We start from the raw sequence: 15,388 nt of genomic DNA on the forward strand, positions 1-15,388 counted from the left end.
TAAAATATTTTTTGGTCTTTTTAGCGAACATGGGGCAGTATGGCCTTTTTGGTGTCAGACAGTGCTGTAAGTTCGAAGCCGAAATAGTAACAATCTTAGTAAACGTAAACGATATTATCTTTTTACTTATTTATTATTCATCATATACGTGTAAATTGTTTATTGTATCAGGAACAATGTTCATATTGATTGAGATATCATGAACCAGTCCTACATATGCATTATGTATAAACTTAAAAAGATGACGTGAATACCCAACATGTGTTTACTTGATATAGCAACCCAGTCTCATCAACTAAACACACATCTATTTCGGTTAACCTACAAAATGTTTAATTTCTAAAAATATTAATTCACGATTTTGTAAACATTATAAGCTACTACCACTTTGTAGAGGATTATCTATTCCCCATTAGTATAAAGGTTGGCGGTGGCTGGAGTTTTTGTTTTGTACAAAATGTTATGAAATTTCTTGTTTATATGAAGGTCGAGAAGTGTATCAAATTATTTTTTGTTTCTGTTGGCTCTGCAAAGTGGTATCTCATGACGGTTTTCAAACAACCAGGAACACAATAGGTTGAAGGCTTCCGATTACTTGATCTCGCTGCTGTGTCAATATTGGCATCGTTGTGGAACACTCAATGATAAAGCATTTTTTCTCTGAAAACCTTTCAAACGCTCTCTCACAACTTGATAGAAATGTGTAAAAAGTTCAAATTAATATTGATCAAACAATTGATCACACGCAGTACAAACTTAAAATGCATAACAAAACACAAAGAGTTTGCAGTATGGCTCAATATATTTCATCCGTGTTTTGCGATATTTTAAATTTAAATTTAAACTTTATACACTATCTCCTCGCAAACCATTGGATCAATGAAGCTGAAACATCCAATGTTGACACCTGAATTTGTTCAGGTGGTTCCAATCCGATTTTGTCGATATGACCGCCTTGGAGGTAAGGTGAAATAGGGTTTACCGTCGCTTCCATGATTATTGCACTTATACAGGGACGTGCGTGCGTCCGTGCGTGCGTGCGTTCGTGCGTGCGTGCGTGTGGCTGCTACTTAGGTACTAGTCCGGACTGATGCCGATTTATAGTACTAGCTCACTGAGATACCATGCCGCAGTGTAACATGAATATCACACTCAGACACAGTATACTGACTCTTTGCCGACCCGTCCTTGTTTTAGACCCTTAATGTCGAGCGCCAGACAGGGTACCATCTTCTAACGTCTGTTGGTATGACGCGGCCGCGGCCGGGGATCGAACCCCGGACCTTCCGCTCTCCGAGCGGACGCACTACCACTATACCACGGAGGCGGTCTGGCCGACTTGGAGGCCACACGGAAAATAACAGTGTATTTGTTGCTCAGAGTTTACTTAAATGCTCTTAAATTATATCAAACTCCCCGCTGAAAATACCAAACTGAGAAAACTGGACGGTAACACGTACCTAAGCCCTTTACTCTTGCTGTAACGCTGTATTTGTGATAAGATTGAGAATGTTCATGTGACAGGATAGATATAGTTACGTATCAAACGTTCAGGACAATTTGTCAGTAACGAAAGCAAATCTTATCTGATGTACACTGAGAAAACAATATGTGAAAAGCCGAATAATAAATAACATCTTTATGAAATTTATGAAGACATTTAGGCAAGAAGTAGGCATGTTTCTTTCTGCATGTGAATTGGAATTTCTGCTTGATCACGCGAATTTGGCCAAAAAAGATTTACTTTAGCTTCAGGTACGACAGATCTGATATCGTTCAACAATGGTCAAAAAGCTCATTTCCTTCCACTAGTTTATATACCTGAACTAGAAATAAAATAGGCCAGGGAGAACACCTCATCTGCTTCAAATTTAGATCTATGCAAGAGACCCATGAAGATCTGGGGTAGGATAGGTCTTCAGCAACCCATGCTTGCAGTAAAAGGTGACTATGCTTGTGGAAAGAGGCGACTAACGGGATCGGGTGGTCAGGCTCGCTGACTTGGTTGATGCATGTCATCGTATCCCAATTGCGTAGGTCGATGCTCATGATATTAATCACTGGATTGTCTGGTCCAGACTCGATTATTTACAGACTGTCGTCATATAGCTGGAATATTGCTGAGTGCAGCGTTAAACAACAAACCAACCAACCAACAACCATGATGTCTAATGTGTACAAAAACTAAACAACCCTTATCAAGTTTGAAGCAATAAACAGAAAAAGAGGTCCAGAATTTATAGGACTGGCAAGATTGAAATATTTTCCTGTGGCCATTCCTGTGGTCTGGGGGAAACTTGTTTCAAGTCTGCAACCCTGATCACATGTCAAACCACCATTGCCTCCATAACAAAACAAAAGAAACAAATTGGAATGCAACTATTTACTCTTGAAATGATCATAAAATATGACATTACAATGGTATATGTACATCAAGAAATAGCATACATACTGTACATATATTCTACAGTAAATATCATGGTAAACTTGAGGTTATGTAGAAGGCAGTAAAAGTACTGGAGCAGCTGATTAGACAATCAACAGTGACTAGGACCTACAAGAATTGGTGGACAAGGACACACAATCATGGCCATAGTAATAGGCTAGGGAAATGACATGACTGTGAGATGCCACAAGTAATATATTTGTGACAAAATCATGGGAAACTTGATCAAGAGAAAGATTAAAGAAAGTTGGGACATTAGTATTGGTACATATGTTTGGAAACTGACATGATGATAGTTTGGCTGGAACAGGACACAAAGTTGAAGCAAGATCATAGTTGACAGGCTAGGAAATCGACATGACATTAAGTTGGGTCAAGGACAGTAGTTTAGCTGGAACAGGACACAAAGTTGAAAAAGATCAGAGTTGACAGGCTAGGAAATCGACATGACATTAAGTCGGGTCACGGACAGTAGTGTGGCTGGAACAGGACACAAAGTTGAAGCAAGATAAGAGAAGATGGGCTAGGAAATCGACATGACATTAAGTTGGGTCAAGGACAGTAGTTTGGCTGGAACAGGACACAAAGTTGAAGCAAGATAAGAGAAGATGGGCTAGGAAATCGACATGACATTAAGTTGGGTCAAGGACAGTAGTTTGGCTGGAACAGGACACAAAGTTGAAGCAAGATAAGAGAAGATGGGTTAGAAAATCGACATGACATTAAGTTGGGTCAAGGACAGTAGTTTGGCTGGAACAGGACACAAAGTTGAAGCAAGATAAGGGAAGATGGGCTAGGAAATCGACATGACATTAAGTTGGGTCAAGGACAGTAGTTTGGCTGGAACAGGACACAAAGTTGAAGCAAGATAAGAGAAGATGGGCTAGGAAATCGACATGACATTAAGTTGGGTCAAGGACAGTAGTTTGGCTGGAACAGGACACAAAGTTGAAGCAAGATCATAGTTGACAGGCTAGGAAATCAACATGACATTCAGTTGGGTCAAGGACAGTAGTTTGGCTGGAACAGGAAATGATGAAGATGAGAGGAGCACAACAATACATAAAACATAGTAGTCCGCTGGTAAAAGGACACGACACAAAAACTTGTGACAAACTAGGCAAGGAAAAGTTGCAAAAGTAAGTTTGGGAAAAGACAATGTAGATGGGCTAGATAATGGACATGACAGTACACTGATCTAGGATATGGCAGTCTAGCTGAGGAAAATACATGGCAGTACACTCTGAGAAGGAAACAATACTCATGGCTAAGAAGTGAGCATGGCATGCTGTGACAAGGAAAGGGTATACTGGACATTGCAACCTGTGACCAAATATGGAGAAAGTCTTGGACAAGGATAAGGTAGCCTGTCTTGGTAAAAGGTGTGGAGTTCTTAATACAACAAACATTACATATCTTCAAAACATCACAATTCTCTGATCCTGCTGTCTGCACCTACCATACTGCCTTCTTTTGGAAAAGATCAACTAGAAATACTCGTAGGTCCTGTTTGTCAACCATTATAATTTACTAATCAGAAGCAAGGTTCGTATCAAGCAACATGCTTGTAAAACACAGAACTCTTCTCTGGTTCATATATATTCCCTTGGGTATATGACAGAAAATGGTTTTAACATGGTAGTGTACAATAAACAGTCAAACACTGCTAAAAACAAATACATGAGCACTGCTAAAATATTCTGTTTTGCACATCAAAGATGCCTCAGGTGAATAAAATAAAAGAATTCTTCACAATAAATATGAAATTGGTGATAAATAAAATCAATGAAAATTTAACACATGAAAGCACCAAATATAAAACAGACATGGATGTATTGGATAAAAATCTAAAAATAATTTACAACAATTAAATAAAATGACAGTCGCAGGTTTACATGCTGGACATGCACTGTAAGTTAAGCAAAATATCTTTTTCAAACTAGATTACTCTCTTAGAGTGACACTGCTCAGGTGATGTCATAGAAACATTTATACCACCTTCTATTTCAAGACACCAACACCAAGAGAATACAGGCTCTTTGAGCTACAATTTCAATCCTAAACAGATAGACATACAAAAATTAAAAACAGTGTGTGAAATAAAAAAATTAAAAAATAGATAACTGCCCATAAAAGCACATGATCCAACATTAATTTTTTAATAATTTAAAAAATTAAAATAATAGTGTCTTTTGCAAGTTTGGTTGTGTAAACATGGTAACTGAGATAGAAGCACCATCGTGTGGTTCAAACTGTACATTCATGTCTAGTCATCAGCAGCAGTTGAGGCAGGCAAGTCAGACAAACCAATGTTCTACAAGATGCAGTGAGAAGACTTCCCTCACTGGTTAGTACTCTCACTATGCAGTCAGCATCACTTCACATAACAGTCTGTAGGCACAGTTGTATCATATTCATTCTTAGGTAATCTTAATAATCAGTAATATATTTGTTTTCTTCTATGCATGACTTCCCAGCATGGAGTTATGTAAACAAACATAATGTAGCATTAAGCTAAATCTAATACTGACAGCTTAACTATACCCTTAGTCCTCCACAGTTTAGAAGTCACAAGTACTCATCAAATTAACGATTGTCTAGATGCAGTTATTACTGCTCACCAATGCTTTCATTTCATCCTTCAAATGACTTTTTCATCAAGCATTTCATAGTCTAAATTCATGCTTTCCATCGCAAAGCAATATTTCTAAGCTCATTTTCAAGACATGCAAAGGTATTTTAAAGGAGTAGAAAATTCTTGGGGCTGGATGTGTCAGGACACTAGTCAGTATGACAAATACATAAAATAACCTATGTATCATTACTGTCAAAAGTCTCAAATGGTGATCATACCAATATGTGTCAGCAGATTTGTTATATAGGCTGCTTTAAACAAAATACACAAATATTCCACAGCAATGATATCTAAAAACCAAACAACTAGAAACATCAACATCATCACAAAATATTCATTGAGCTACTTTAGCAGAATCGTGTACACACTAAGGTTAATGTGGGGTGCATACCTAACCAAGAACTGTGAACAGGAGTGGTCCAGGGCCCCGTTCCACTAAAGCAACCATAGCGCTAAGACGATCGTAAGTACCATACTTTACGACAGTTATAGCGCTACGATCCCTTTGTGGAAAGGGGCCCAGGTGATAGGAGAGCTGGAAGCATCAAGTGTTGCAGACTGTTTGAATGTGACTGATAGTCTGACCATCGATGCACGCTGTCCGGCCATAATGCAGTGATATACTTGATAATCATGGGTGTAGCAGACACTACAGTGGCTTCATGAGAGCTATTCCTTCACAACACTTGTATCCATGGTACAAGGATTCACAGATTTAATTTTTTAAACAGCCTTAGTTCTTGGCATTAGCTTGGCACTAATAACAGTTGGCCTTTATTCGAATTAATCTGTAGAATTATGTCAACAAGTGCAACAAATTGAGTTTGACATGCTGAGGCTTGAGGCTTGTATCCTGCAACATCCCCTATACAAATTGCACACAAGTAACCAACCAGCAACATGGTCATGTTCAGAAGCAGAAGTTGATGTCATTACTCAGTGGTAATTAGAGTATCTACACTATACTGGCTAGCTATAGTGTGCACACACCATTCTTGGGTACAAGTTTCAGGAGAAAATTAATATTCACTATTTCGATTGCGAAAACAATTGTTGGCACAAAATTGTAAAACAACAACAAATTTGACTTTTAATGACTTAATGGATCCCAGTTCTCACTGATAAGACTACACCACACATCTCACACAAACATCTGCAATTTCTACAGCTGAGCATTCAGTGTTGGAGGTAGAAGGTCGTGGATACATGATACTGATGTCTTCCACCTAGACTGACCTTGGATTGGAGCACATACAAATTGCAGTACAGATACCCTGCTTCAAGAAACTAGTACATAAGTGCCTGTCTGTTTGACAAAGAACATCAAGGACCTGTTTGACAAGGTACTCAAAGGCCTGCCTGTTTGACAAGGTACTCAAGGAACTATTTCACAAGTTACTCAAGGACATGTTTGACAAGGTACTCATGGACCTGTTTGACAAGGTACTCATGGACTTGTTTGACAAGGTACTTACGGAACTGTTTGACAAAGTACTCAAGAACCTACATCAAAGTCTTCTGACTTGAAAAGGGACTTCATGAAATTACTGAACAGATGGTGTTAACAAGAAAGGCACAGTTAAACTACCTGCTCATTCAAACACTAGCAGGTAAATTCTCTAACAAACAACTACATGAAACAATAAGATGAGAGTTAGGATTTATTGTTTTGGCGAAGACTTATGATTATTAACCTCTAAAATTGAATTATCAGTAGTAGATTCGGATATTCGGGCATAATAATGTTTAAGAAGCTAACAGGAGTGCTTGCCAATATGTCATCTATAATGTCAGCAGTACCATCATCAGTGCGGTTGCCAGCTCGACAAATGAGAGTTTCTAGTGCTTCAGTCCTACCCCACACTGAACACATGTATCACATGTGGTGTCTCCTTATGCAAGTGATGTTGTTCGAAATATACCTCTGTTCACCCAGCAGTAAACTGGGTACCTGGTTTTGTGACTGTTAACCTTCTCATACCTGGTAACGCAGCTTGGGTTGTATACTCCCCAGGGAGCTGAGAATGAAAAGCAAGTGCACACTGATCCAATGACGGGGGTAATAATGTAAATGCTTTGAGCATGTACCTTGTGTATGGATTCTAGCACAATATAAGTCCAAACATTATTTGTTATGTATTGTCATCATCATCCAAGTTTGTATATACCCAGTGAAGGAGGTACATCATCCTAGCCATACAAGGTATATACATCTATACACCATGTTCAGAATGGGTTCAGAATCTAGTAAACAAAACAGAAACAAGACCTCACATTTTCTCAGTCTTTTGTGCTATAACAATGCCTGTATATCTCATACAAAGACATATGCATCCAAGAAGGTTAATGGTTACATAATGATTACTATTGCAGCTACACAAAGCCATCAACAACACAACACTGTTAAACCTAAAAAATACCAGCTCAGAATCAAGGTTTTGGATTTCTTAATATTTCCGTCTTATAATTCAATATTTGACATGTATCTACCACTGGCCTGTACAAAGAAATTGTGTCAAACAAAGGGTCAATCCCAGCAAGGTTATCTAAAAATCAGATTCTGACAGAAATCCATCTTTATCATAAAGCTACAACAACCCAAGTATAAGCAAGGAACTGGTTTCATTATTCATTGTCGCATGTCATTTATTTCAGGAAATAAAATAATCACTGTTTCATCATGTTTACATTTAACATAATCTGTGGTAAATAACAAATCCTCTAAAACAACCGTGTATAGATGAAAAACAAATTACAAAAAATGAATTCACAAAACAAAACAAATACAAGTCTGAATTTGTATCTTCAACAAATGTAACAAATTGTTTTTCCATGTCAAACAATCCTCTATAGATAAATAAGCAGTCAGCAACATTATGTTACTACAGAGGTTAGGAAAAGTGAAAAGCATTTTCATCAAAGAATACTGAAATTCTAAAAGAACACACCAAGCACCTTAGTGTCCATAAGAAAGATACCATACAAAAAATGACCCCATATTTTGATGTTTCTGTAAGTAATATGCCTCTTGCGAATAACAGTACAAAATTGACTGTATATTGCCTTATGTGTCTGTTGTTAATCCCTGTTAACTGAGGTTACTAAGACAAATCACATTCAAGGCACAAACACACAGGATATACCATGGACAAACAGTTATCCCTCACAACAGGGATATCCATCACAGATCCCCCGGATACAGACAGTACAGATCCCCCAGATACAGACAGTACAGATCCCCCGGATACAGACAGTACAGATCCCCCGGATACAGACAGTACAGTCTCTAACATGAATCACAGACAGGCAGCGATCCCACCCACCCACAGCTTTACACCCACAACCCACACATCCCTGACCGACAACTCATACCAGTGCTTGCTGCTGCGTATCTTCACTGCCACCTCACAGATCCACAACCCATAAAGTCTACATTATTGCATAGATCTAGTTGCCTGTGCTGTCACTAGCAGGTTTAAATAGACTTATCACTGGTGGCATTGGAGGATTCAGAGTCATCGGAATCATCTTCATCATGTGTATGGGTGACTTTACGGGGAGTGTTGGCTCGAAGATGAAGCACATGTTTCGATGGTGATGATGTCTGACGAGCTCGTTTCTTGGGGCTTCCAAGTTCAGGCGTGCTGCTGACGGATCGATTGCGCACAATTCCAGTGAAATCCTCCTCTTTTTCCTTCTGTGATGGCTCATGTTCCACAGTAGACTCATGGGGCATCTGGAAGCAGAGGAATAATTGGTTGTTGTTTAATGCCGCAATATATCACTGTCATGGTAACAGTATATAAATAATCGAATCAATCCCTGTTCTTGTCATACTAAAAGACGTTAAAAGATGGTACTTGTTGCTACCCTGCCTGGCAAACATTGAGAGGATAAAACAAGGACAAGTCAGCTCGGAGTCAGTGTACTGTGTCTGAGTGGGGTATTCATGTTCAACTGTGGCATGGTATCTCAGAGGGCTAGCACTATAAAATTAGCATTAGTCCAGTTTGGTTGGTTGGTTGACAATCCAGTGATTAATATCATGAGCATCAATCCACGCAATTGGGATCGATGACATGCATCAACCAAGTCAGCGAGCCTGACCACCCGATTAGTCGCCTTTTACGACAAGCATAGTCGCCTTTTTACGGCAAGCATGGGTTGCTGTAGATCTATTCTACCCCGGATCTTCACGGGTACATTAGTCCGGACTACAAGCAGACACACACACACACATGTGCATGCACATTGCTATTTAAGTGCAATAATCTTGAACGCGATGTTAAACCCAATCTCGCCTCACCTCACCTCACCTCACCTCTAATGTATCGATTGGAAAGTTCATGAACATTAACGATATGTGTGAGCTGACATTCCTAGCAGAATTTCAGCTGCATATTCCTTGTGAGATATGGTAGTTTACCAGCATGGCCGGAGCCCGGAACAAGTAGCAGAATGGGTAGTGGAGGAGGTTGAGGAATGTCCCGGCATAGATGTCAGCATACCGCATCACCTGGGATGCTAAAAACGTCTGTCGAGAACCTGAAATAACAGAGCATGTGTGTACAGGTGTAAACTCATAGGACATCACTCAATACACTAATGGCCTAAAATTACCTTTGAAATAAATTGCAAGCCTGACAAAGATAAATACACACTTCAGGTTAAAACAGAGCATGTATACTCTGAACACGTAACCTGGTTTCTGAAAGGCAACATGTTATCCCAGGTATCTGTGCTGATGCTTCTGTTAGTAATACCACCTGAATTGATGTTTTTGTGTGTCAATGTACATTCAAAAGTCGTTAACTTCCCCTTTTGGTAAAAAAGCAGCGAAGAAAAAAAGCGAACCAAAAAGTGGTCGGTCCGGGACAATGTTTCTGCCATAGTGACATCAGAGATGTCATCAGCTCGCTCTTTCAGGTGAGATTAGTCTTGCTCAACTCAAAATTCATGAATGGCAGAGTTTGCAAGATTTGCAGTCTTTTTCCATACTTTGTTTTGGTAAAAAATTCAGTTACCACCATGTTGCTGATTTTACAAAAAGAGGACAGCAATCTTTGCCCATGTCAGCATAAGCCAAACATTGAGTTTGTTTATTGATGACAAGAGCCAATGAAATAGCCTGTTTTACATGTCCAATACTGCAACAAGCTCCTTACAGCATTATTTCATTCCCTGTACTATAAAATGAGAGTGTAATGTTTGTTTGTTTGTTTGTTGTTTAACGCCGCACTCAGCAAAATTCCAGCTATATGACGGCGGTCTGTAAGTAATCGAGTCTGGACCAGACAATCCAGTGATTGACATCATGAGCATCGATCCGCGCAATTGGGATCGATGACATGTATCAACCAAGTCAGCGAGCCTGACCACCCGATCCGGTTAGTCACCTTTTACGACAACCATAGTCACCTTTACGGCAAGCATAGTCGCCTTTTACGACAAGCATAGTCGCCTTTTACGACAAGCATAGTCGCCTTTTACGGCAAGCATGGGTTGCTGAAGACCTATTCTACCCCGGATCTTCATGGGTCGAGAGTGTAATGAAGCTCTCTCGCATTGTGATGGAGCTTACTACATGATGTTGCACACTGCTCACTTCCATTCAAACACCAGCAAATGAAGCACACTGATAAATGCTAATGTCATAGAATAATTATTGTTGTGGTATACATATGAGAATCTTTTGTATTGGAAAACCTGCACCCAACTGTCGCATGTGGGTGATAATTCATACATCATCATCGAAAAATACCCTGTGCTCAAGTATGAACACTGCATTCTGCACATGAGTAAACCTGAAACCGCTACGTAGTATGTACTCACCACTCCTAAAGAGACTGCCAAGGATGCCATATGACATGTCTAGCTTGTGAACCACATCCTGCAACATCAGAAGGGTAAGAGTCCCAAATATACAAATTTACATGTAGAGTATTTCATTACTGGGCCATAGTATACACATAACTTCGGCTAAAAAAAATAATAGTCTTGGTTCTCAGGCACCGCCCGCATCATCATAAAGTTCGCCGCATGTTTCATTTTCATTTCAATTTTTAAGAAAAATATATAAAAAATCCTTTAATAAGTCCAACTTGTATTCCAGTATTTTACTCATCAAGGAATACATTTATGTAGGGAGGCCCTTTCCCAGGTTGATTGTACACAATTGTTTTATTGATTACACAACTGTTTACTGGTTACATACTAGTTTGTACAATGAAAAAAAAAAGACACCGAGAACCCGCCCGCCCGCCCGCCCGCCCGCCCGCCTGCATTATATTTTCAATAAAAGTATATGCACCTTTTCACTCTTGCCATGTCTATATTTTTTAATAACAGTTTCCCCATAAAGTAACTTTAAACAGAAAGGAAGAACTTTTCTTACCGTTTTGGTTTATCAGCTGGACAAACTGATATTTTCTAAATATAGTGTCCACGAAGCACAAGTAATTTTACATATAAATCATAATGAGAAGATTGTCTCTAAATGCAATCGCAAATATATTCTCATAAAGTAAATTATCAGTGAATAGATCTTCATGTGGACACCATGTAACCTGCACAAATCTATTACGCATGGTGTACAAAATGCCCCTTTTTTTTTAACATGGAACACACTTTTTGTGCAAATTTCACAGTTAGATGAATACAAATCTCAGCTTGGCCAGAGCGGCTTTAATGAACCTTTCTATACACTTTTATTTGGGGAAGTCATTGTTAGGTTTGTGGCCCAGTATTAAAATAGTGCAGATGTGCAATACAGGCTTTGTACACCATGGTCTGGTCGTACAATACCCTTACACACTTGGTTATAGAATACAGCTTAACACTTCAAGTACAAAGAAACAATTTGTGAAGGCAGCTGTGAAGTTGGTTACTGATTGGTGGATGAACAAGCTGAGGCTGCACTGACACTAAGATAGTGTGTCTAGAGTCTAGACTCACCCTGAGGGAATGCTGGATGCCACTGATGTTGGGTTTATCAAGTGTACTGCTGTCCAGGTTCCTGAAGGAGGTACAGAGGAAGACATAACTAAGCAATATATGCCAAGAAGAAGCAAGTTGCCAACAAACAGCATTTCAGCAGCAACATCTCTTTTACTGTAAAATGGGCAAACCCTTAACCAATTCAGCCAAATTGTATATTTATCATTATGAGCATCAATTTGTAAATCTCTTCATGTCTGCCTACCTGCATTTTTGTCAACCTGAATGTCTGTCTACCTGTATGTCTGTCCACCTGTATGTCTGTCTACTCGTGTGTCTGTCTACCTGTATTTCTGTCCACCTGTGTGTCTGTCTACCTGTGTGTCTGTCTACCTGTATTTCTGTCTACCTGTATGTCTGTCCACCTGTATGTCTGTCTACCTACATGTCTGTCTACCTGTATGTCTGTCCACCTGTATGTCTGTCTACCTACATGTCTGTCTACCTGTATGTCTGTCAACATGTATTTCTGTCTACCTGTATGTCTGTCCACCTGTATGTCTGTCTACCTACATGTCTGTCTACCTGTATGTCTGTCCACCTGTATGTCTGTCTACCTACATGTCTGTCTACCTGTATGTCTGTCTACCTGTATGTCTGTCCACCTGTATGTCTGTCCACCTACATGTCTGTCTACCTGTATGTCTGTCTACCTGTATGTCTGTCCACCTGTATGTCTGTCCACCTACATGTCTGTCTACCTGTGTGTCTGTCTACCTGTGTGTCTGTCTACCTGTATTTCTGTCCACCTACATGTCTGTCTACCTGTAATTCTGTCTACCTGTATGTCTGTCCACCTGTATGTCTGTCCACCTGTATGTCTGTCCACCTGTATGTCTGTCTACCTGTATGTCTGTCCACCTGTATGTCTGACTACCTGTATGTCTGTCCACCTGTATGTCTGTCTACCTACATGTCTGTCTACCTGTATGTCTGTCTACCTGTATGTCTGTCCACCTGTATGTCTGTCCACCTACATGTCTGTCTACCTGTATGTCTGTCTACCTGTATGTCTGTCCACCTGTATGTCTGTCCACCTACATGTCTGTCTACCTGTGTGTCTGTCTACCTGTGTGTCTGTCTACCTGTATTTCTGTCCACCTACATGTCTGTCTACCTGTAATTCTGTCTACCTGTATGTCTGTCCACCTGTATGTCTGTCCACCTGTATGTCTGTCCACCTGTATGTCTGTCTACCTGTATGTCTGTCCACCTGTATGTCTGACTACCTGTATTTCTGTCCACCTGTATTTCTGTCTACCTACATGTCTGTCTACCTGTATTTCTGTCTACCTGTATGTCTGTCCACCTGTATTTCTGTCCACCTGTATGTCTGTCTACCTGTATTTCTGTCCACCTGTATTTCTGTCCACCTGTATTTCTGTCTACCTGTATGTCTGTCCACCTGTATTTCTGTCTACCTGTATTTCTGTCCACCTGTATTTCTGTCTACCTGTATGTCTGTCTATCTGTATGTCTGTCCACCTGTATTTGTCTACCTGTATGTCTGTCCACCTGTATGTCTGTCCACCTGTATTTGTCTACCTGTATGTCTGTCCACCTGTATTTCTGTCTACCTGTATGTCTGTCTACCTGTATTTCTGTCTACCTGTATGTCTGTCCACCTGTATTTGTCTACCTGTATGTCTGTCCACCTGTATTTCTGTCCACCTGTATGTCTGTCTACCTGTATGTCTGTCCATCTGTATTTCTGTCTACCTGTATGTCTGTCTACCTGTATGTCTGTCCACCTGTATTTCTGTCCACCTGTATTTCTGTCTACCTGTATGTCTGTCTACCTGTATTTCTGCCTCCCTGTATGTCTGACTACCTGTATGTTTGTCCACCTGTATGTCTGCCTGTCTCCGTCTGTCCACCTGCATGTCTAACTACCTGTATATCTGCCGACCTGTATGACTACCTGTATGTCTATCGTCTCTGTCTGTCCACCTGCATGTCTAACTACCTGTATTTCTGTCCACTTGCATGTCTGACCACCTGCATGTCTGACTACCTGTATGTCTGCCTACCTGTACAAATCTGCCAACACAGCTTCCAGGTCTTCCAGCTGTTTGTAAAGCTCCTGCTTGTCTGTCCACACCCTTAACTCCTGTCCAAGCTCAGGAACAACAAGGAATGTCCGCCATCCACGCTTCTTCTTAGACTTGAGGATATCACCATATATGTGGTCGCCAACATACAGAACATCGCGTCCCTTGGCCCCCAGAAGCTGGGATAACACATCACAGGATCCTAAAGGAAATATGCAGCAATCATAAAAAAACAATAGTACAGGGTTTATAAAACACAAGTTGGTACTAATGTCCCTTAGTAGTAACACAGTGATGCATGTTTCTTCTGACTGTTATCTTGGTGTTAGGTGTCTAAATTGGTGTTGAGGGTGGTTGAAATCCAACTGAGCTAATGATAGCCATTTCCACACCTTTACACAATAAGCACACAAACACACAAAACTTTCTTGTGTACATCTGATAGGTGAGGTGAGGTGAAATGGGGTTTAACGTCGCGTCCAAGATTATTGCACTTATATAGCGACGTGCATGTACGTGTGTATGTGTGGCGGCTTGTACTAGTCCGGACTGATGCCGATTTAAAGTGCTAGCTCACTGAGATATCATGCCGCAGTTTAACATGAATACCCCACTCAGACACAGTACACTGACTCCCAGTCGTCCAGTCCTTGTTTTAGTCCCCTTAATGCCGAGCGCCAGACAGGGTAACAACAAGTACCATCTTTTAACGTCTTTTGGTATGACGCGGTCGGGGATCGAACCCCGGACCTTTCGCTCTCCAGGCGGACGCTCTACCACTAGACCACCGAGGCGGTCTTGTACTTCTGATACAATTTTGTTATAATTATCATGATTAGAACTTTTAAGCACTCTTAATTACCCTTGCATGATATGATTCAATCACTATTATGAATCAAATGTGGTAATCATGCTTTCAAAACAAAACTGCACAAACAGAAATGACTGGGATATTTGTTAAGTTGACCAGTTACCATGGTTACTAATCAACACCACTTGGATACATATACCTAAACCAAGCGTGTAGATACCAAGGGGAAAGCGCCTATGCCTTCATCAACAATGTCCTACCTCCTGAGTATATGTGCCCTGGCTGTAAAGCCCCAATATGATCACCAAGCTTCAGGGACCCTGTGCTCTGCAGACAAATTACTCTCCATCAGAGAATATTGAAATGATAGAATAAGTACAATCTTAGCTGGCAGATACTGATAACTATAACTCTTTGAAAACATGACTCAATCCTAACATAAGCATTAA

At 40.2% G+C, this 15,388-nt stretch overlaps 1 protein-coding gene across 2 annotated transcripts in view; it reads right to left on the reverse strand.

The window, feature by feature from the left end:
- Window positions 1–2,368: 2,368 nt before the first annotated feature.
- LOC124143379 (cytosolic purine 5'-nucleotidase-like) overlaps window positions 2,369–15,388 on the reverse strand; it is a 39,418-nt gene continuing 26,398 nt past the window's right edge. For both annotated transcript variants that reach the window (XM_046512337.2, XM_046512336.2), the window contains exons 13-18: window positions 15,200–15,266; window positions 14,108–14,330; window positions 12,036–12,096; window positions 10,914–10,971; window positions 9,508–9,626; window positions 2,369–8,817 (exon numbers count right to left, since the gene is read on the reverse strand). In XM_046512337.2, coding sequence (XP_046368293.1) covers window positions 8,557–8,817; window positions 9,508–9,626; window positions 10,914–10,971; window positions 12,036–12,096; window positions 14,108–14,330; window positions 15,200–15,266 — 789 coding nt within the window. In that variant the 3' untranslated portion in view covers window positions 2,369–8,556. The remainder of the gene's footprint in view (window positions 8,818–9,507; window positions 9,627–10,913; window positions 10,972–12,035; window positions 12,097–14,107; window positions 14,331–15,199; window positions 15,267–15,388) is intronic.

The sequence above is a fragment of the Haliotis rufescens genome, unplaced genomic scaffold, assembly GCF_023055435.1.
Source record: "Haliotis rufescens isolate VD_foot unplaced genomic scaffold, xgHalRufe1.0.p SCAF_108, whole genome shotgun sequence".
NCBI lineage: Eukaryota > Metazoa > Mollusca > Gastropoda > Lepetellida > Haliotidae > Haliotis > Haliotis rufescens.